Source organism: Dicentrarchus labrax, unplaced genomic scaffold (genome assembly GCF_905237075.1).
Source record: "Dicentrarchus labrax unplaced genomic scaffold, dlabrax2021, whole genome shotgun sequence".
In the NCBI taxonomy this organism is placed as follows: Eukaryota; Metazoa; Chordata; class Actinopteri; family Moronidae; genus Dicentrarchus; species Dicentrarchus labrax.
Genome location: NW_026136721.1, coordinates 24,100,886 through 24,123,507, shown reverse-complemented (window position 1 = coordinate 24,123,507; position 22,622 = coordinate 24,100,886). Strand labels below are relative to the sequence as shown.

At 38.2% G+C, this 22,622-nt stretch overlaps 1 protein-coding gene across 2 annotated transcripts in view; it reads right to left on the bottom strand.

Moving 5' to 3' along the window:
• The window catches only part of ctnna2 (catenin (cadherin-associated protein), alpha 2), a 307,283-nt gene that overhangs the window by 271,117 nt on the left and 13,544 nt on the right, over nucleotides 1-22,622 (bottom strand). For both annotated transcript variants that reach the window (XM_051384990.1, XM_051384991.1), the window contains exon 2: nucleotides 10,948-11,054. In XM_051384990.1, coding sequence (XP_051240950.1) covers nucleotides 10,948-11,049 — 102 coding nt within the window. In that variant the 5' untranslated portion in view covers nucleotides 11,050-11,054. The remainder of the gene's footprint in view (nucleotides 1-10,947; nucleotides 11,055-22,622) is intronic.

The following is a 22,622-nucleotide window of genomic DNA, read 5'->3' as shown; positions in this document are numbered from 1 at the left end:
GATCAACCCTGATGCTAATCATTATTTAAGCTAAAGAAGAAGCTATCGTTTTTGTTAATTTGCAGTGTACTCTTAGTTTGCCACAAATCAAAAATCTTACTGAGACAGAGAAAACAGAGGACAGGATAAATGTTCATTCCCACAAAATTTCACTCAGTTTATCATGATAAATAGGATTTAATTTATTGACATTTCAGATTTGTTTCTTACTGTGGCTGTATATTTTTATTCCATATATGAAAATACTTTATGTGTCATATTTCAACTAAAAGAACCACCACTTGTTGAAATGATGCATTTTCCATCTTTTTGAGTTGTTATAGAGCTACTGATTAGCCTTAAGTATCTGAAATTCAGATTCATTTGTGGAAATTTGAAAAAATTAAAATGATCTATCCAAAAACATTTCCTGTGATAATTTTCTTCCACATGCTTCATAAGGACCATCACCTTGTTTGGATCCCTTTATTTCTAATTCCCTCATCTATATTTTGCTCATAATTTGATATGAAGCCTCATTGTTCTTTATTCTGATTCTATTTACACTGTTTAAATTTTGATTCTGCATTATTCTTGATACATATGACACAGCTCTCTCTCAACAACGTGAATCTAGACCAGCAATGCTCTACTGCTTGGAGGAGAGGAACAGAATCACAGCGGCAAAAATGCAGGATTTTCTTAATTTAAGATTTAACATATGTGGAAATGGGTGTGTAATGTTTTAGATCAGAGCGATATTTTCAAATATTTTGACAGCATATTATCGAAAATACATTGGTTTGACAGTGGTACAGTTAATTTTGGTTACATGATTCTCTAGTTTTAATGTAGTATTTCTTGTAGTATTCTGTAGTTTTAATGTATGTATTTTGTCTTTGTGTTTTTGTCCTTAAGCCCAAAGCAACAACTTTCTACAGTGACACAGTGCCATCTCAAGCAGCAACTACAGCAAACTGTGTCACAAGCAAAGCCATCTGGCTATTCAGGTAAAAACAAAATTGTGTAGTGCTTTGCACTTCATAAATTGTAAGCGGTTTACCATCATCACAGAATATACATACTATTCCAAATTAAAATGAAGCAGAATATGTACTATGCACCTGAACATGGATTCACATATATTTTACAGGATATCAGCAGAGAGGAAGCTCAAGAGGACCAGGCTGAGTAAGGCCTGAGGATCTGTGTCTTCCACACAAGTGAAGAAGATGAAGGTGCAGCCGACACTGATGTGTCGATTGTTATTGAAGGGACTGAGGTACTTGACAACTATGGAAGAGTTACAAAGGCCCGTCTCCTGCTCATGAGCATCATTTATGCCATGAATTTGAGTTATCCCCCAAAAACGAAGTACACTTTTGAAGTTTTTCAAAAGCTTCTTCTAGAGCTTGATGTCCTTAAGCTGTCCCCAAAAATCCTGTCTCTGCGAAACAAGCTTATAGCTTGAGTGCACATGTATACGGCACAGTTGTTAATGTGGCTATTTGTCTTTTTTCTTATTTTTCTCTCGTTTTAATGATGTAATTTTTATTTTAACTTGTTGCACTGTATTAAATACTGTTTTTGGCCATGTGGAGTGGCTAAGTTTTGGGGACAAAAGAAAAGAAGTTACATCAGCATTTTCAAGTTAAACCAGAGGTTCTCAACTGGTGGGTCGTGGGGCCATTTTCAATGGGTCACGGATGTGAGTGTGGGCATGAAAAGAGCGAGGGGCAAAATATCGCACTTTTTAGTGTCAAGATGCTCTGCTTTTTGTAGGATATTACTCATGATACAGAAACAGACGTTTAGAACCTCAGAGCAAAACACTGTTCTTTAAGATAAAAAGGAATAATAAGCATGTCTTTTAAGATGCACTGAAGGTTCCTGAAGCATGTCAAATGTTTTCGAGAGTTTAAGGTTAAAAAGCCTATCCAAACGATAGGCTACGTATGCTCTATGCAAACAGTTCCTGAACTTGTCTTTGTGCCTTTAACAAGCTACCTCAAACCCATTTTAGCCACCCTAAGATGAAATTTATTTCATCATCTACTCACCCCGATGCCGATAGAAGGACTGAAGTTTTGTCAACATTCATGCTCTTCTGGGAGTTTGCCAAGATGTTTGTTTCTTACAAAACTGCAGTGAACGGCAACTTGGCTTCAAACATCCAAAGAATGTCATGAATCAAAAAATGTCTCCATATTGCTCATCTGAAGTAAGTAATAAAGTAATTATTATTATAAAGTAATAAATGGGTTGTTAAATTAAACAGTTGTCTAATTTTTTTTTTAAAGTCATTGTTTCAATAGACAAAAACATTAAGAACAAATTTAGACAATTTAAACTGCAGAAAAAATTAAGTATATTGTTGTGTAAATGTTACTTAAATATAGTTCATAAATAAAAGTTAGAAAAAGTATTTAAAAATTACCTTGAAAAGCCATTGGTTTTAGGTGAGATTTTTCAGTTTGAAGCAGTCAGAGTTGAAGTAAAACTTATAAAGAATGAGAGTAAAATTCAATAACCATATTAATAAACATCAGTAAATTACCTGAGGTTTGCTAGTAAAAGAGACTTATATCTGCAAGTAAAGTTTACTTGAAGATCGCCCTTGTAGAATTTACTTACAATTTCTAAGTGCAAAAACTTTCTTAGGTTTTTCCAAGTAAATATCACTCCAAATTTGTTTCAGTGCATACGAAAAACTGTGCTTCCTCTGATGTAATAGTGTTTTTAGAAATGCAAGCTTTGTTGAAGCCTCCATACACCTCTCATCCTGAATATGAGGGCTGGAGAGTTTTTACCTCATTAGTAGCTCCTGTGGTGAAACGATTGCAGGAGACACATTACATGATGTGAGAATTGCAAGTACACTTATATTTACCAGATCTTACTGTATCAGCAGGACAAGCACCAAGACACATGCAATAGCAAGGCTCCCATTCTATTTATTTATTTATTTATTTATTTTGTATATGCTCAATGTCAATAAACCATAATACACTGACAGTAAGTCAATATTAGCCTACAGCAGCCACAATAAGCCTAACCCTTTTTTAAATTGAATTCAAACATCTATGCTTGCCATGTGCAACATGTACAAAGATGTGGTGTTTTTAAAAAATGTCAATTTGCAATGACTAGCATGATACAATTTATTTATCGATCTACTTATTTTAGTAGCTTACTGATTGTGTCTACTAAAATGTATAACTACAGTTTAATGCAGTCTGTTTGGATACATCCACGTGCAAGTTACTGACTTTATTTCAGATTCATTGTATTGTACTCTATACAAGGACATATCTCTTTTCTTAAAGGATATGTTTCATACAAATAAAAGAATATTTAAATAAAAAAGTAACACATTTCCTTAACTGACAAATGAGATGCTACTTTTAACTATCAAGACCATGCATACACATTAATAAATGCCTTAACTGAGTTAGCAGCTGACCCCAAGAATCCCAACAACTGTGTCCTATGAGGTTAAACATCTTTCCCAAGTTCTGTCATCATTTTCTGTACATCAAAGCTTTCCACTTCTTACAGCCATATATACCATTCGGTCCAGCTGGTTTCTTTTTTTGGCTCCCACACTTCTATACCAACATACATAAAGTCTAGACCATAGTAAATGAAAACAGCCCAACTTCTAGTACCACTTTTTTCCACCTGCCTCTCAAGGCTACTTCCCTATAATTCTTTCAAAAAATATTGCTATCGCCCGCAGTATAAAAATGTTTACTATATCAGGGGCATGCTGCCTTCATACACAGTGATAAAGTAAGCCCCTCGGTATTATTAGCCATGGACTTGCCCAGTACTCTAGTAGGGGTGAGAGAAGCTTGGTCATGATAAATGAGCCTGCTTTCTCAAGCAATGTCAGGGTGAGCCTGTTTGTCTATCCTCCTGAGGCAACCTTTTATTCCATCCAAAAACACTGAATCATCCAAATTGACAGGAAAAACAATCACAGTGTCTTGTTCATATCCGAAAATGTTTCACACTTCCAAGGCAATTGCAGAAAAGATGAACTACCATAGTTAGCTATTGTGTTTATTCCCATAGGTGTGTAGTGAATGCATTTTGCCGCAATATCATCTTTGTTGCAGCATTTTACTGTTACTGTACAGATGAGAAGATGATGAATCATCTTCTGTGATATCCATTAATTCAGAAAGTTGACAGTCGGATGAAGGGAGTAAATAAAGTTACAGATAATATATTAAAAAGTAGTTACTGTATAAGATGAATACCTCAAAATGTCAACGTAAATGTGAAATGTAATCTGCTAGTAAAACTCCCCTAGATCATAACACTGGAAAGACCAGATGCTTATTATTTATAGACTGGTCTGACAAAAGACCTGCATCTGAACTGCATCTCTTGGCCAAATCAGTAAGCATAGGGTATGGAATTTACACACTGAGAAGCTGTCTGAATTAATTCAGGCATCACTGTTGCAAAAAAGTGCAGAAAAGTTGATTTTAAGAAAAATAAATTAAGATGTCAAGAGGAAGACGCATAAAATAGGTTTGACTGTAAGACATAATTTGCTGCAACGGCTGTCAGGCATTGCTTTAGAAAGGAATTAATAACAATCACTATGTGTTAACAGAGGCTCATCTGCCTTTCGTCCTGCTAACATTAAGCAATTACCTACTTGTCACCTTGATGACCACTCATGAGAATAACCACAGGAAGTGGCTGACTACAAACCACACACAACTTAAGTCTGAAAGGAAACCAACTGGGTTGGATTTTAAATAACACCTGCAAATTTCAGCTCAAGCGTGCCTTAAATTATCAGGGTTCATTGTTTAGATACAGTGGGTACGGAAAGTATTCAGATCCCTTTAAATTTTTCACTCTTTGTTTCATTGCAGCCATTTGCTAAAATCAGAAAAGTTCATTTTATTTCTCATTAATGTACACTCAGCACCCCATCTTGACAGGAAAAAAAAAGAAATGTAGAAATTTTTGCAAATTTATTAAAAAAGAAAAACTAAAATATCACATGGTCATAAGTATTCAGACCCTTTGCTGTGACACTCATATTTAACTCACATCCTGTCCATTTCTTCTGATCCTCCTTGAGATGGTTCTGCTCCTTCATTGGAGTCCAGCTGTGTTTAATTAAACTGATTGGACTTGACTTAGGAAAGGCACACACCTGTCTATATAAGACCTTACAGCTCACAGTGCATGTCAGAGCAAGGAACTGTGTGTCGAAGGAACTGCCCAAGGAGCTCAGAGACAGAATTGTGGCAAGGCACAGATCTGGCCAAGGTTACAAAAGAATTTCTGCAGCACTCAAGGTTCCTAAGAGCACAGTGGCCTCCATAATCCTTAAATGGAAGAAGTTTGGGACGACCAGAACTCTTCCTAGACATGGCCGTCCAGCCAAACTGAGCAATCGTGGGAGAAGAGCCTTGGTGAGAGAGGTAAAGAAGAACCCAAAGATCACTGTGGCTGAGCTCCAGAGATGCAGTAGGGAGATGGGAGAAAGTTCCACAAAGTCAACTATCACTGCAGCCCTCCACCAGTCGGGGCTTTATGGCAGAGTGGCCCGACGGAAGCCTCTCCTCAGTGCAAGACATATGAAAGCCCGCATAGAGTTTGCCAAAAAACACATCAAGGACTCCCAGACTATGAGAAATAAGATTCTCTGGTCTGATGAGACCAAGATTGAACTTTTTGGCGTTAATTCTAAGCGGTATGTGTGGAGAAAACCAGGCACTGCTCATCACCTGCCCAATACAATCCCAACAGTGAAACATGGTGGTGGCAGCATCAGGCTATGGGGGTGTTTTTCAGCTGCAGGGACAGGACGACTGGTTGCAATTGAAGGAAAGATGAATGCGGCCAAGTACAGAGATATCCTGGAATAAAACCTCTTCCAGAGTGCTCAGGACCTCAGGCTGGGCCGAAGGTCCACCTTCCAACAAGACAATAACCCTAAGCACACAGCTAAAATAACAAAGGAGTGGCTTCGGAACAACTATGTGACCATTCTTGACTGGCCCAGCCAGAGCCCTGACCTAAACCCAATTGAGCATCTCTGGAGAGACCTGAAAATGGCTGTCCACCAACATTCACCATCCAACCTGATAGAACTGGAGAGGATCTGCAAGGAAGAATGGCAGAGGATCCCCAAATCCAGGTGTGAAAAACTTGTTGCATCATTCCCAAGAAGACTCATGGCTGTAGTAGCTCAAAAGGCTGCTTCTACTCAATACTGAGCGAAGGGTCTGAATACTTATGACCATGTGATATTTCAGTTTTTATTTTTTAATAAATTTGCAAAAATGTCTACATTTCTGTTTTTTTTTTTTTCTGTCAAGATGGGGTGCTGAGTGTAAATTAATGAGAAATAAAATGAACTTTTTTGATTTTAGCAAATGGCTGCAATGAAACAAAGAGTGAAAAATTTAAAGGGGTCTGAATACTTTCCATACCCACTGTATATTTGATGCCAGTGCTTTTCAAACTTGAGTGATGATGCCAATTGAAAGATGTATGTCTGAGATTTCTTCCAAGCAAACAGTAATGGTGGTTCAGTGAAGGTTTTTATGTAATCCAATTAAAGCTGATAAGCCCGAAACCCATAAAGTTACACAGGCAGGGATAAGGAGACGGATGGTGATGTTTGATGGCCAGCAATAACTCAAACTTAGAAATCTTATAAAATGAATCAGGACTAAGATACATTCTCAACTTCTCTGCCATTTCATTGTGTGATTTTATTTTATATGCTTTCATATTTTTGTTCTCCCCTGACTGGATTTTTGCTGATTGCGTGAAACTAAACTTGACAAAAAATGAGATGTTTCAGGAAAAATCAAGTAAGAAAGCAAAGCAATTCCTCTCTCAAAGATGACCAGCATTTAAGAAAATTCCTATACCATTTAAACCCCCCCACCCCCAAAGAATTGGATTACAATTTTCCAAAATGTTTTTGAACCAATCCTTTTATATGGAAGTGACGTTTGGGGCCCATTAATTAAACAAGAGCACTGGCACGCAAACCCAATTGAAAAATGAGTCTCCATAGAAATGTTACACGTCTGTTCTGACCAGTTAAAAAATATGCAGCACCACATGCTGTCACATACTGTGCTGTCTTTGTAGATGCAACAAGTGACGCATGCTTGCACAGATTCTATCTGATAGCTTTACAGCCCTTTCTATGGATATGTTGGCTCATTTGACATTGATATGAACGTGCCCTTACCCGGATCAGTATTAACCTGACTTGACAATATCAAAAAGATGTCTACATTTATGATTCATGTCATCTGACTCCAACTAAATGCACAAACTTATTTGACTGGATGTCTAAGCCAATACCAGTGTTCCAAATCATCTGCAGTAGAGCCACACCCCCGTTTTCAGCAAGCATGGGGACTGCGTGGCGGTGGAGCATAAGGCACATTTTAATCTATTAATCATGTTGTGCAAGTACATAATTTGTGTTTGGACTGTGTTTAAAGTAAACATGACATGTTATATTACTCATACATGTCAAAATACCACATGAAAGATTTATGGCCTTTACCCTGGATTCTTTCAAAAAAATCCATCCACTTGAATGAGCAGGGGGTCTGGATGTCACTGGAAGTAAAATAGGGACATAAATAGGAAAACTAACTGATTTATTCTGACTGTTCTCATTTGATTTTATAATGATACAATCAGCTTATAATGCCTCCTACTGATTATGTACACAGAATAGTCAACTCAGGAGACTGTTTTCTGGAGTTAATAATTTTTATTTTATTTTTATTTTATTAAAAGAAATATATGCAATGTGTGTTTTAAAGTACCACTTTATTCACTGGTATGAATTAACCACTCGTGGAAAATGAATAAACTCTATTAAGACTTTCCATTGTCGTTTTTACAATAGGTGGTTTCTCATGTACAGATTCTTGTCCAGAAAGAACATAATTATTAATTTTAATAATTTATTATTATTGTATAGAATTTATGAGGGCAATGGGAGCAGAAATCCACCATTACAATATTTTTGTGTCTGGAACATAACTGGTTCTGAAGGGGTTAACACAAATAATCTGTGATTTTACTTTGAGTTGTATGACTCAAAAGACCTATGACCCTCTCCAAACCAAAAGTGGAGGATATCAGTATCCTCCACTTTTCAGCAGATATTGTCTATAAAGAGTTATGTGTTACTTTGGAATGATATCTTGCTAAGCCCTTTTATTTCACTGGAATAGGATACATTCCTGCTTATGTTTGCACGGCCAGACTTTTTGTTATTGAGTTCAGCACTTTCATTCTTGATTTTGAAAACAGCATGAATCTCATTTCATGTGTAACTGCACAACAGCTTATTGTATTTTGTTGTTTGCCAAAGTGTCTCAAGGCTGTCCATGTATTACTAAGGAACAAGGTGTAAAAAGTAATAAAGACAAATTTTATGAAGCATTCATGTTATACTCTTACTTGATAAACACTTAATGATTATTCTGTTGGTGCTTAAATTTGATTTGGTAAAGAATGCATTCTGACTTGTTTACAACGGTGGACAGTGTAAAGATCTGAGACTTCCTTGTGACCTACGAAACAGAAACTTAGTCCCACTTCTGAGTCAAATACAATGATTTTAAAACAAGTGGATTAATGAGGGTTTTGTGTGCAAGTTCAGACACTCCCAGACATCATAGTAATCTTTCTGTTCCCAGTAAGCACAAATAAAAAGTTGACAATAAGAGATAAAAGGCCTGTGTATTGTTGCTGTATAAAGTAAAGCTGGCAAAAAGTCTACAATCAATACTTAAACATTCTCTAGGGGACTAAAGAGTAAACAGTCTGGGTTCTGAGTCAGGCTGTGAGTAAATCTAGCCTTTCCACATCTAATATCCACCATTGTCAGTGGGTCAGCCACTGCCTGCAATGAAGCAGCTTTATTAAGCCATACTGGAGAATTTGGATAGTTGCCAAGGATGTCTTTCTGGAATAAATAGGTGCAGTCCCACCTGGAGTCTGTTTTTATTTTGCTACTACTGTGAATAACTACTTGATTTTAAAGTGGGATTTCTGAAAAAAAAAAGATGGTGTGTTCTGTTTTTCTTTTTTTTTTACAGTGCTAATACACTTGCATCACAGTGTGTTAAAAGCAGTCTGGTCACAGAGAGAGAACTGGTTTCTCAGCAACTTCTGTAGTAATGAGTAGCAGGAAACTGTAGCATTAGAGACAGGTGAGATTTTGGTTTTGGTTTTGCCAGCAGCAGCACTCAACATACATCACATTCTTCACATCTGGCCCAGAATAGTTGGGAGACTCAATAAAAAGTTAATCTCATGAACCTTACTTATTGACCTTAAAACAGTGGCACATCAACAATGGCACTGCTATATTCAAGAGTCGCAGTCAGCCATGATAGTATGACAGTCAGCCAGCATGCACAATACCAAGACCCTGAAACTGAAGCAGCTGAATGGACTTCATCCATTGTTACACCTGTGATTTCCCTATTGAGAGATTCTCATCAAAATGTCTTCGGTGAAAAAGGCCTATGAAGCCAGGTTTGGTTTAGGTTGAAATTTGAAATCTGTGCAGGGCTCACTGGGCAGCAAAATACCCCTGGCTTTACAAAAAATGAATGAATACAATCGAACACAAGGGAAAATGCAATGAGCACCACAGGATATTTTCTGTCTGCAGACTGACATAAAGAAACATCCTCCAGCAAAAAGCCGGCAAAGAGACTGACATCAACCTGACAGAATGAAATGGAATTGGGGAACAATAGGCATTCTCAAGAAATATAGAACTTGAGGTAATACACAATGCAACTAAAACACATAGTGTGATGCAGGAGCAGCAAAAGCTCTTACAGCTACAACCAAAGCTGATGTATGGAAAGAGATCAAACAGAAGAGCAATGGCATCACAACATTGCAGAGACTATGCATTAGATTAAAAGAAAAAGGTTTGATTAAAAATGTACAATATAAAGCACAGTGCAGCCATCCAAAGAACATCACACCACTGAGGGAGGATGCTGGTACACCCAGTGATCACATCAGTGCCGTCACGATGTGCCAGTCTCTGGTATTACTCCAGATGGGGACAGTGACATGCCCAGCAGTCAAAATCTTTGCCAGCCAAGTTTCTTAAAGGGAACAGAGTCTTATCTATTTCCAAAAGCAGAGGAAAGATTTTTATATGTTCTGAACGTATTTTTTCCACCTTCTTTCTTCATGTCAGCACAGTATGGAAATGAACTTAGGTGAACCAATCTAAAAAAACAAAGTTATGCTTTGGAAGATACTAGTGTGCATGCTACTCTGTAAACCCTAAAATACTTGACCCTAATCCTTTGAAACATTTTACACATGCTCTGAGCCAGGTGAAAATTCCGTCAGAAGCCTAAATCTGCAGAAGCTACGGATAGATTTTACTTACAAAAAACTTACCAAATAATATGACTCTAATATGAACCAGGATTTGGTAAGATTCAGGTCAGATTTGATGAACAAATTCTAAATCTAAATCTAAACAATATTCAACCCTCATCACAGACCCTGTCACAGTAAGCCAGGGTGACCAAAGTCATGTTAAAGCCACCTGTTCCGACTGGAAGCCAAACAAAGTCAGTGGCAATAAGCCAAAATGCTTGGCAGCAACCCAAATCAGTTTAACATATTTGTAACAAGTGATCCTGCAATGGTGCACCACGAAACTAATCCATTTTTACTCACATACTGAGCTATAACAAGAGTCTTGGGTCTATTAGTCCATCACAATTAACGGCATTAGACTTACATACATTACTGATTGTAAACAAATAATAGTATAAACTTGGATTTAGTTCTTGTCTTGACGTCAACCATTTTAAGAGGGACATTAGACTCCAGTTATCTTTTAAAACTTCAACCATTTGGCTACTTTTGGTACATTTGCATCACAGTTAGAGTTAATGGAGATACCTGTGTGACCAGGGGCTCCAGAAGCCTCTCCACAGTCAGGGTACGAATTTCAAGACTCTTGGGGTCCCATTTCAACAGGATGGGGGACGTGGCGGTTGTCATGGTCTCTGTCAGAAACAAAAACAAATCAATGTTTAGCTTTTTACATTGCACATTACATTTGCCCAAGAGGACAGGGTGGCTCGAAGTGTGTGTGTGTGTGTGTGTGTGTGTGTGTGTGTGTGTGTGTGTGTGTGTGTGTGTGTGTGTGTGTGTGTGTGTGTGTGTGTAACATCTCTTAAGAAGGGCTGTTTTTGAATATAGATGTGCAGGTATAAAAGCTGACAGGTTGATAAGGCAGCACATAAACAACAGGTGGTTTCAGAGCGGCTTGTGTTTTTCATGATGGAGGAAGCATTGTGTCTTCCAAAGGTGGTAGTTGTGTCCCACCGATGTTCTGTGCAGTCTTGCTAACCCAATGCAAGCACATAGCATGTTTTCGGCGATGCATTGATAAAAGTTTGCCAGCAGCCAACCAGGTTAGCTCTCCTTGGTTTTCCTACAGTGATAGGCACTTCTGTAAAGAGGACTTGGTGGTTTGGGATGTTCCCTCTGAAACAGACTCAACCACATTACACTTTATGTACACTATGTCTTTCATATGTCAACAATAAGCGAAGCAGAGGTTGCTTTGGACTTTCTTGTTGTCCGTCATTTTGACAGACAAGGTCATAAAAATTCCATCATAAATGTATTACTACCCGTGATATTAATTTGCATATTGATAATGAGACATTGCCTATTAAATAGCATTTAATTAAAAAAAATTGATGTGAGATCAAAGACAAGACTCCTAATTAAAAAACATGTCACCAACTGGAAAGGGTGTCTACTAAAGGTGCTCTACATGTGGGTATTGACAGTGTTACATGAGAATTAACGTTATGGCAGATCACCCTCAGTGTAAATCTGTCAAAATGATGGATGGCCTTCATATTTTGGCTTCATTGTTGAAAAAAAAATGTCAATGACAGAAAATATCAGGTTACTATTAGGCACAAAGAAGTATGCACCTTTGTGGGGTTGACTGAGCAGAAACTCATGTACCAGTTGCAGTATGCTGGTTTGTAGCTTATGATATGGAGTTTTTAGACATTTACTTGTTATAAAGCATTTTTTATTTCAAGGTTGACAAAGTGTCAACATGACATTTCCATTTAAAAACTGTTGTCCCATGATATTAACACCATAAACCACTCTGAAGTCATGAAAATAGTGCACTCCACAGAGGCAATCCCCTCCTATGTCAGGGGGTAATCTGTTTTGGTTTATTTTTTTCCCCAATGACCACATAACTTGTCATGGATTACTCCCTTTATAACAACATCTTTAACCAATCAAATGCAAGTACTCGCAGACACCATATTTCATCATGAGGGTTGTGCCAATACTCAACCCTCACAGACACCTCAGCAATTCCACAAAGCACACTGAAGCCCAGACAAAAACTACTGGCCCCAAAACAAGGTTTTTGTAGATTTCCGGTAAGTGTTGACAGAAGCAGCAAATCTTGGCTCTGCACATCAAATAAAACAAAGCACAGTTAACAATTCCAACAAACCATAAATGGCTAGTCACGTCTTTCTGTAATTAACTTTGTTAATTAACTCCACCATTACAATACCTCTCCCCAAAGCTAGAACTTAACTAAAGCTACACTAAATTCAGGAACACATGTAAGGTTTATCCTCATCTGTAATATAGTTGTCATTCAGTGGAGTTTTGGTATAGACTTGTCCTTCAACAAACAAATTCTTTCAGCCAACCCAAGTAACTTCTTCAGAATGATCTCTCTGTATTGTAGAAAACAGCAAAACCAGAAGTTACACTACTATTTTTTTTTTTTAAAAAACCCTTAAGCTTGGTGGGGTTATGTTAGGTGAATGTGAGGACTGAACAGCTGGCAGGGGGGTAGCGGTCTGTTTTACTGAGGGGATGTGTTTCTACAGTAAGCAATTTCAGAATGGGCCAGCTGGGACTGGCCCAGTCTACTGCCAATGTCGATGAGGCAGAAGGGAATAAAGAATGTGAATAAGAATGACAGATCTGGGCCAGAGGCCCCTAATACTACACACAGTGGGTTAAGATGGATGAACAGTAGGAAATATGGCAACCTGGCACTATTGATGAAACCACAACCCAGACATTATAGTTCTCTCAAAAGAGCATGGACCTTTAGATTCAAAAAACTTTCAGGCCTTTGCTTATGCTGATGTCATTACATTTTTATCCCCCACAAGGAAATCTGGGTAGGAACAATGAATCAAGCTTTGTGCGTCTGTCAACTCATCAATCTATCAGGCACAGTAGTTTGACAGAACCGGAGGGAATGATGCATGCAATTTCTCTGTTCTGACATTTTTCAAAATTACGCATACTACAATGGTTTGAGATGTAGGAGGAGAGTAGTGTTGAAGTCAGTGTTATAGTCTTAATTTACTTCAGGCAGCAACAGAACTAGAAAATATTCACACATTGCAAAATGTGAATTGACAAGCTCACATTGTGCTACAATTGCTGCAATGAATGGGTGCTAAAACATATTTAAGGGAACATTTTGTAGCTAGTTATCTTTATTTACAATAGTTGGTAAAAACAAAAAATTAGGGGCTTTTGACTGAAAAATGCAGTCTGCCAGTGTGTATATGATTAATGTCCAGCGTCCTAGAGAAGGAAACCACACTTTGTCATCTTAGAATATATTGTTGCTATTTGTTGAGTCTTCCTGTATGGTATGGTAATAGTCTAGCAGTTTCAGTAGTCTAATTAAGTAGCAGTTGTAAATAACTTGGAAAGAAAGTATGCACATTGGCAGCCTCTCTTATTGAAGAGTTCCCTTGTGATATTGAAGGTTTCCCGACAGATCATGATACAAATGCTTTGGGCAGAGGAACATGCCCATGCTGAGAAAACAGCAGCACTGTGAAAGATATCAGAGTGCCTGCTGTAATGCAATGAACAGAGATCACTGGTGTATGACAGTGTAATGTCTCAAACACCAGGGTTGAAACTATTCTCGACACATTATGTAACCAAAATAATAACTGAAAGCAGTTTGTCAAGTTATTGGTAATGAGTGCTTAATCATAGTAGGAAAAACATTTGATAATGCTTCTTGTTATTGATTAAAAATGTAATGTAATTTTGAAAAGAACTGAACATTAAATTTAGAGCTTTAATTATTCAATTAATTAGTTCATCAGGAAATTAATCTGCAACTATTTTGATAATCAATTAATCGTTTCAGTCATTTTTAAGTAAAAATATCTTGGGGTTTTAGGTTTAGATGCAAGTATAATACATTTCCTGCTGACGATGATGCTGTATAATGACGGTCTAGCACATCTGAGAGTCTGGATATCACCTATGTAGAAAAGTAAAGGAAACATGACCCATTCCAATATAAATGCTATCATCTTTACAATAGAGGCTCAACTGAAATACTGAAAGCCAATCGCAGTGCACAATACTATTATATCACTGCCAGTGACAGTGAATGCTCTGGTGACTCATGTGGTATGGTTCATTGTTGATGAAGATCTCTGTAAATGTCATGCCCCTGTCAATGACTGCTCTTCACACCTGCATTATATAATTGTAAAAATGTGAGAAATGTGCCACTCTACATAAGGCATATTCAGTGCATTTGTAATGTAGCCACACTACAAATAAAAGTAAGTCTTTAAATCTGCTAGGTGTCTGATGATGCAGGGGATAAGCAGGGAAGCAAAATACAATTCTAGCATCTCACAAAGCTAGAAACAGAAACAGCTGATCAGGATCATCTGTCAAAGAGACTGACATCTAATATTATTCAGCACATTCAGCTGCACTGTCTAACAACAAATGTGATCTTACAGAATGATATCTGGGGATACATTTCTGAGACCAATTTAAAAAGCTTCTCTCCCATGTATTATTGTTGCAGTACCTCCACCTTGGACTGGGTAAAATCATGTAAACAACACACCGACTGGTCCAAATCGAGGCAGTACGCTTTTTTGGCTGCTATGTAATGTTTAGCTGCGTGTCATTGCTACCTGTTCAGAACTTTAGTTAGAAAATAAGACAAATGCAACGTTAAGCTTGGCTCTCACTAGTCGTGACTGAGTGAATTCTGATTGAAGTTTCCTCACCAACGTTTCATTCCAAAACCTGTTCTTTTGTTATGTCCATTACAAGTGAACACTGATTATTCTGCTTACTCCTTTATTAGCCTCCACACTCGCCTTTCTCCCAGCCTAACAGTTGAAAAAAACACAGCTAAACCTCATAACATGAATTAATTCACTGGTGGAGATAACAGGGACTTTAAGCAATGAATAATGTCCCTGATGTCTCCACACATAGCAGTTTCCTGTAGTTCCTACAACAAGGTCTCCAAATTATCTTGAGTAACCATGTCATGCCCTTTTGAGGACCACAAGCCGATTGCCATCTAGTTCCATTATGTTTGAGAAAAGGCAGATTTCTCTACAGCCAATATCTCCAGAACTCACCAAAACAATCTAAATGGATAAACAGCAAAGTAAAAGTATGTATTTTGGATTTTTTTCGGGATGAACTGTGCCTTTAAGAGATTTAGGGCCTAAGAACAGTAACCTTAACCTCGACAAACAGTGTGACTTTGGCTATGTACTGACACTCCCCCACACAAACACACCGGAGAGCCTGTCATAGTAGAGCCGCTAGCCCAGCTACAATACAGATGCCCACAAAATGACTCTTTTAAAAAGGGCCATAACTGTTCTTCTGGTGAATGTCAAAAGCTCCACCAGACTCCCTGTCTTTCCGGTGGATAAACAGAGTCTGACATTAGCTTCTCATGCCTGGTTAGCTCTAACTACCAGCTCTACAGCACTTACCATGCTACTGAGCACCAGTCTCCACCGTGTCCCCTGACCCTCCATAAATTCCAAGATATTCCCACACTACACAGTGGGCCTTTTTCTGAGGAAGGGTAAAATCTCTCTTTCTCAGATCTGTTTTGTTCAACCAACATGTTTTTGGTGAAGAGCATGAGTCACATTTCAGTTGTAATTTGTGAAATGTCCTGCCATCTGCTGTGTACAACTGCGTGTGTACGTCTGTGACTGACACATGAGCAGAGCGAAAGAAGACAGAGGGAGAATGGAAAATGATTTATTTACTGTGCGAGAAAAATAAAATGCAAATACGAATAAGGCGAGTTCCGATTGCACAGGCGACTTATTGCTTTTACATCGTATTGTAACTAGGAAATCACATTGTTCTGTGTGTTTTGTGTCTCTGTGTTGTATACTTGCTTTTGCAGTGTTACAGTTTAAGCAAGCATTGTTTACTGTCATTCTCTCTTCTTTCATGAATAAATCTAAACTGTTTCCTTCTGCCCCAGGACTGACTTCTGGGGAAGAATGTTTCAGGAGGTTTAGAATATCACAATACACAGTGAGAAAAATGGGCCATCTGCTAGAGTTTTTAGCATTTATTCTAGAAAAGAAAGCCCTGTGGAAGCATTTGCATAAACATTCTACTCACACTCATATATAGACAAATATTCAAGCAGTTTGAAATAAAGTGTGGTAAAAGAAAACTTGCTAGCACAGCACTGCAGAACATTACGAACGTGCACATTTTTTATTTTTACTATTTTAAGCAGCTAGATAAATAGGGTACATACATTATTTTATGGTGACCAACAAAGTTCGAATGCTCTGAGTCCTAAAGAGGAAAAATCCCTGTTTAGATTTTTAGGTTCGTCCTCTTTGGAAACTGGAATTGGGAAACGTGATCCTGACCACAAGATGCAGGACAACTTGAGTTTGATAGGTAACAGGTCCGCAGTGGTGCACACTCATTCCAGTAAATGAAGCCTCCAGTCCAACAACAGCTCTTTCTGGCTGGATGCACTCATGGCTTCCGTATATTACTGCGCTAACTACACACCATCAGTGTTCATCATTACAACCTTAACGCAGTCACTGCAGTGTAGGCTCATTTTATACTGAGTTACTGTGACACAGTTAATCACTGAGTTATATTGAGAGGTATTTCTAATAATTAATAATCTAACAAGTAACATTTCACAGGTGGAGATACTGCTAGTTTTACCAAGTGCTGTTGTTCAATGATTCAGTGCTGGAAAGCAGCATTCTCGCTGGTCAATTCATCACTAGCCCGCAGATACTGTGCCTGCTGAGTTTGGTAAGAAATGCTTGCCAAATTGTTTCTTTGTTGTTAATTAGGTTTCTTGTTTTGTGTGTTGGTGTAAATAATGCTTCAGTTGTCTCTGTTCATTAATCATTTCTGCCTACCCGAGGAGTAAAATGCCCAAGTGTCAGAGCAGTTTAAAAAGTAAAACTCCATAATTTGTGAGTCCAATATGAATACTCGTATTTCTCATTACCTTTTCTTCCTCAATACTTGCAAAGCCTGTTATGTCATGTAGCTGACTAAAAGGTGCCCCACATTTGAAAGAAAATGAAAATGAAAGTGATTTAAAAGGTACTGACTTGGTACATACCCATAATGCATAATTACATACATAATTTAACAAAGGATTAGGAGAGTCGGCATGGTGATGAAGCTAAGGCAGTATGATATTAAACCTCCTGCAGTGAAGGATAACCATCATAAGACAAGAGAAACTAAAATATACACATGAAGGAAAAACAAGGCCACAATATTGTTGCTCATGTGAATTCTTGCTTGGAAACACTTTCTAATCGGATAACCACACAGATGGACAGCCCAGATGCTCAATGGTTAGCACTGCAGGCTTATGGAGTGTCCATACAGCTCTCTTATTTAAGTGGGTTCGCTTCAGGTGCTTCAGTTTTCCCCAGCAATCAAAAGGTATGTAGTTAGGTTTAATGGAGGCTGTTAGTGAGCTCTACAACAAACCGTCTGTTTACCTTCAATTTGTCCAGTAACATGTGTTAGACAACTGACATAAACTGAAGTGCTGACGAACCAACAGCCTTCTACGTAGCATTAGAGAAACACGCAGTTCTCTTGCGTATTAGCTACCTGGCCAAAGCTGCATCGCTGTTCTGCCCCCTCTACCCTAGTACTGGTGTTGAATTTTGAACAAGTGTGATAGAGTATGAAAGTCACTGCTAGAGTTGACAAGGATGAGAGACTGACAAACTTTTCAACCACAGATTTACGCAATTCTTGTTGCTGTGATTGCTTCCACTGACTAGGATTGTTTCCTCAAAACCTCAAAACGCATCCTTCCATCTAATTTTAGCCAGATATCCATTACAGCATCTGAACTGCAAATGCTGGCGAGAGAAAGAGGAGAGGGATGTGAAAGGATGAGGGGTGTGCGCACAGAGGCTGAGAGCACCAGGACAAACATTTAGCCTCCTGTCACTGCTGATTGAATGACACGTTTTGTTATCAGAATGCAAGGGAGGCAACGATGTGGGAGTGGTAACAATGTCATCTGTACCGAGCTCATCACATGCTGCCATTTCCTACAAGTCAGCTCATTTGTCACCTAATGTAGGGTCTTCTTGATACTGTTTGTTTTTTATTGCCCATTAAACAACATTATTACCTCAGGTTCTGCTTGTGTCAGCTCTCCTCTGAAATAATGCTGATGACATGGCAGAGAGACAACTGCTAACGGATGTAAAGTAATTACCTCAGTCGACCAGGTGTTAACCAAGCTGTGTGTGTGTGTGTGTGTGTGTGTGTGTGTGTGTGTGTGTGTGTGTGTGTTGTGTGCGTGTTTTAAATGTGTGTTTGTGTTTGCATGTTGTGTGTGTTTGTTTATGGGAGCGGGGTGTCTGATTTTTCTTAATTCCGGCCTCTAATGTCACGCATGATTTATTTATAGTTTTACTTAATACATTGTAATTATTCATTGCAGTCAGAACTGTCAGAATTTACTTCTCCGATCTTAGCAAGTCCACTGTTTATAGCAGTTCCATTCACATGAATTAATTTGGACTGAAATTAAAATTTTGCTGTCACAAATGTAGAGTTGAAACTAAAGTTATTTTCATTTTTAATTAATCTATTCCCAGTGTACCTTCCTAAATCCCACGGTAACATCTTTTTGTTTTGTGTTTTTTTCACCCAACAGTCCAAAACCCAAAGATATTCAGCTATCACCATGGAAGACTAAAGAAAGCCAGACAAGATACACATTAAAACCTGGGTCTGTGTATCATACACTTTATAAATAAGAATGTCACCCACATGTTAGCCAACATAATGCTAGAATAAACAACAGGGTTTTCCCTGCCATTATCTGGGCAAAACGCCAGAGCTTTTTTACACAGAGCCTAAGGCAACATAAAAATACTTAAATGGACAAAAAAACATTTTCACATTCCAGTTCCTATGTCTAAAAAAAAGAATTAATAGTTCATTGCTATTTGAAAGGATGTACCTGCATTATTATCCTGACATCACTGCCATAAAATGGTCTTAAAATGTCAGTAATATTGTTAATTGCAATTATTTCTAGGACAATATATCCTCCAACAAAAGTAGTTATGACAGGCTCATTTAGGTATTCTTCTGAAACCTAAAAAGGGCAAATGGAATATAAATATAGTTGTTGATTAATTTTCTGACCACTGATTAATCAGTTAGTTTGCAGCTATTTGTTGCAGGTCTACATGAACGCTAACATTGGTAGGCCCTTTTATGATAAAGGAAGATTAAATCCAGTATGATAGAACAGGCGTGGTTCACAGGAACATTTTCAAAACCAGCCAAATTCAACTGCACTAATAACAAGTAGCACAGACAGACACAGTAAAGGCCTCTGACAGTTCAATTAAAATGTCTTTTCAGACTACAGTGAACACTAACAACCTTTCAACGACCCATGGATTAAATCTTGTCAGGTACAGATTCATTTACACCTTGGTGATATTTTGATTAATGCCAAATCAAATGATACACCCTCTTGCAAAAAATCAAGCAGCGGGGTTCTATCATCAGCCCAATGCTACAGCTCTGACAAAGTAGGAAATGAAGTACAGATGACTTCTTAGAAAGGGGTGCTTTTACACAGTAGCTACACAAACTTGAGTCCCTTCTGGCTATGGTTGAGTGGTACAGTACCAAGGTTACCTTTTTGGCATGAGTTGCACCCTTGTGTGAACTTACTGCTGAGTACAAATCTAAAATCTCCCGGGGAAAGAAACAGCAGGGCTTTTTTTAAGAACACGAGGAGCATTTTTGCAAAGAACCAGTGATCCAGAAGCTGCATTTCAGTACTGCCTGTCATGTTGAAAAAAGAAATTAAGACATCTAAGAAGTCTAAGTCTGGTGAACATTTATTCCCCACATCAGACATTCAGATAGTAACAAAATAACACATTTGAAACGAAGCATTTCAGTTCTACCATCCCATGTATGCACCTTTTATTTTCCCATTTTCATTTTTTGGAAGCTATTTTGCTTAAAGAGTTACTCCACCCAATAATACCGGTGTTAAAATTGACATTATTACCAAATGTATGAAAATCTGCATTTTGTGGGTTAAAAATGGCTCACCACGCCCTCTAGTGTTTTAAATCACCCTTTACGTTTTAAGTCCAATGCTGAGATAGAGTCGATCGTTTGGGGAGACGTTAAAACATTTATATAAAAAAAACTGTGCCCACCTCCCCCAGAGATTCTGTGACACCGCTGCGCCCCCCACGCACTGACAGACCCCCACAGACACACACAGATACCGGAGAGTTAGCTTCACTGAGCCGCTACCTCAGCTACAACATAGGTCTATGGGCACTATGGGACAATAACTGAACTATATGAGCAGTACACACTTTCTCTGTCTTTGTGGAAATCTGATTTCACATCACAGATGACGAAAAAAGGTATGATTGCTAGAGTCATAGAAACAATGTGTTTTTTACACAATTTGCATTACAAAGAACCTAACAGTGGCACAGGAAGCATTAGCACCACTACAAAAGATAAAGTGGTGCGTCCGAGTCCACCTCAGCAAGTGGTTTAAGTGATCTGATGACAATGCGTCTTGGAGGTTGTTTACACTTGTATTTAGAGCTGCGTGCTTGTGATCTGATCACCCAAGATGCATTTTAATACCAGGTGTAAACAGTTCGTAGAGTCACTCCATCCAAAGGTCTATTGGCAATACCACAGAAAACAGACTGCACTGACTGGTACTGCTCGACGCCGTTGGCCCTACTAATACAAACAGGAAACCCCTGCTGTCTTTGCCTCATGTGGTGCCTGTGGTTTTGCGGTTGTAGCTGCACTAGACTATAGTGAACTAGGCAAATATTAAAGTAAAAGTGATTACTGAGTGCCTGTTTTTTGGAAAAATATAATTAGTCATACTACTTGCGGCAAATGTTCTAATAATAGAGAGGATGTGGTATTCAGACAAGGTTTACCATGTCAATCAATTGATAAACATTTCACACTATGGTGTATTCAATTTTGTATTACATGAATTTTTTCTAAGTATACTGCCCCATACTTCAAAATAATGTATTCATAAATATTTGTACTGCTTGAGTAAACCCACACACAAATGTACATGTGTATGTGTATCCAGTAATGCACACAAATGCAAATACAGAATATATTATGAATACATATGTACATTCAATAATAAGATTTAATTTATTTTGTCAAATACTTTAATTTGAATTTTCACTTCATCACAACATCATTACATCAAAATCCATAAAATCTACAATCTCCATCTACTAACTCAACACACCCTACCAAATGCTACTCCAATGGAGAAGCATTGTGCATCCTGCCCTCTGCCACTGCTCCATCTGCTACTTCATCATGCTCACAGTCTTAAAAGGAAGTCACATCCACACAGCTTCAAAGGTCAGCAGACTTTCCAAATCTACCCTTACAGACCCACACTCACATGCTGTTGCCTAAAAAGCTTTCATTAATGTTCACAACTGTGAAAACTGCCTAAACCTTTGTTTCCTCCCACAGTAAAAAGACATGCTGGAGAGGTAAATTCTACACTCCCCATATTGTATATGAGCATGTGGCTGTTTTAACCCTGACAGATTGGTGACCTGTCCAGGCTGTGCCCTGCCTCTAACCCCTGTTGCATGCTGGCTTAGGCTCCAGTCTCCCTTACAGCCATAAAAAAGGATAAGCAGATAGAAAAGGACGAATAGATAGATGGATTTTTACACAGACTTAGTGGCATTTAACTATACAGCCATTCACAACTCTGCCAAGGAGGTTATATTTGTCTGATAGTTATCTTTGGCACCACTTTTGTGATGAACAATTAATTGTTTTTTTGTGTACATCTAGAACAGTACCACCATGTAGCGGTTTCTTAATTTCAGGACGACTACATCAGTATAGACAACACCCATTTCATCAACACATTTCCTCCCATTTAGAATTGTTGGCACTTGTTTGACAGTTTTTTCATCACCAAAGCAAAGCCGTTTGAATAGCAGAAGCAGTGTGTTGAAGTATTTTGGGTTCTACACGGTAGATGCAAAATTACCAACAAACAAGACTGTTTGCCGACTTTGTAAAAAGCAGCTTGCCACCCGCAGCGGCAGCTCAGGCACCAGAAGCAAGTGGAGCAACCTTGTATGACTGCCTGCAGTGTATGACACCATTGAGGAAAATAAAAAGACTATAACGAAGGGTAAGACTCTCTCTCT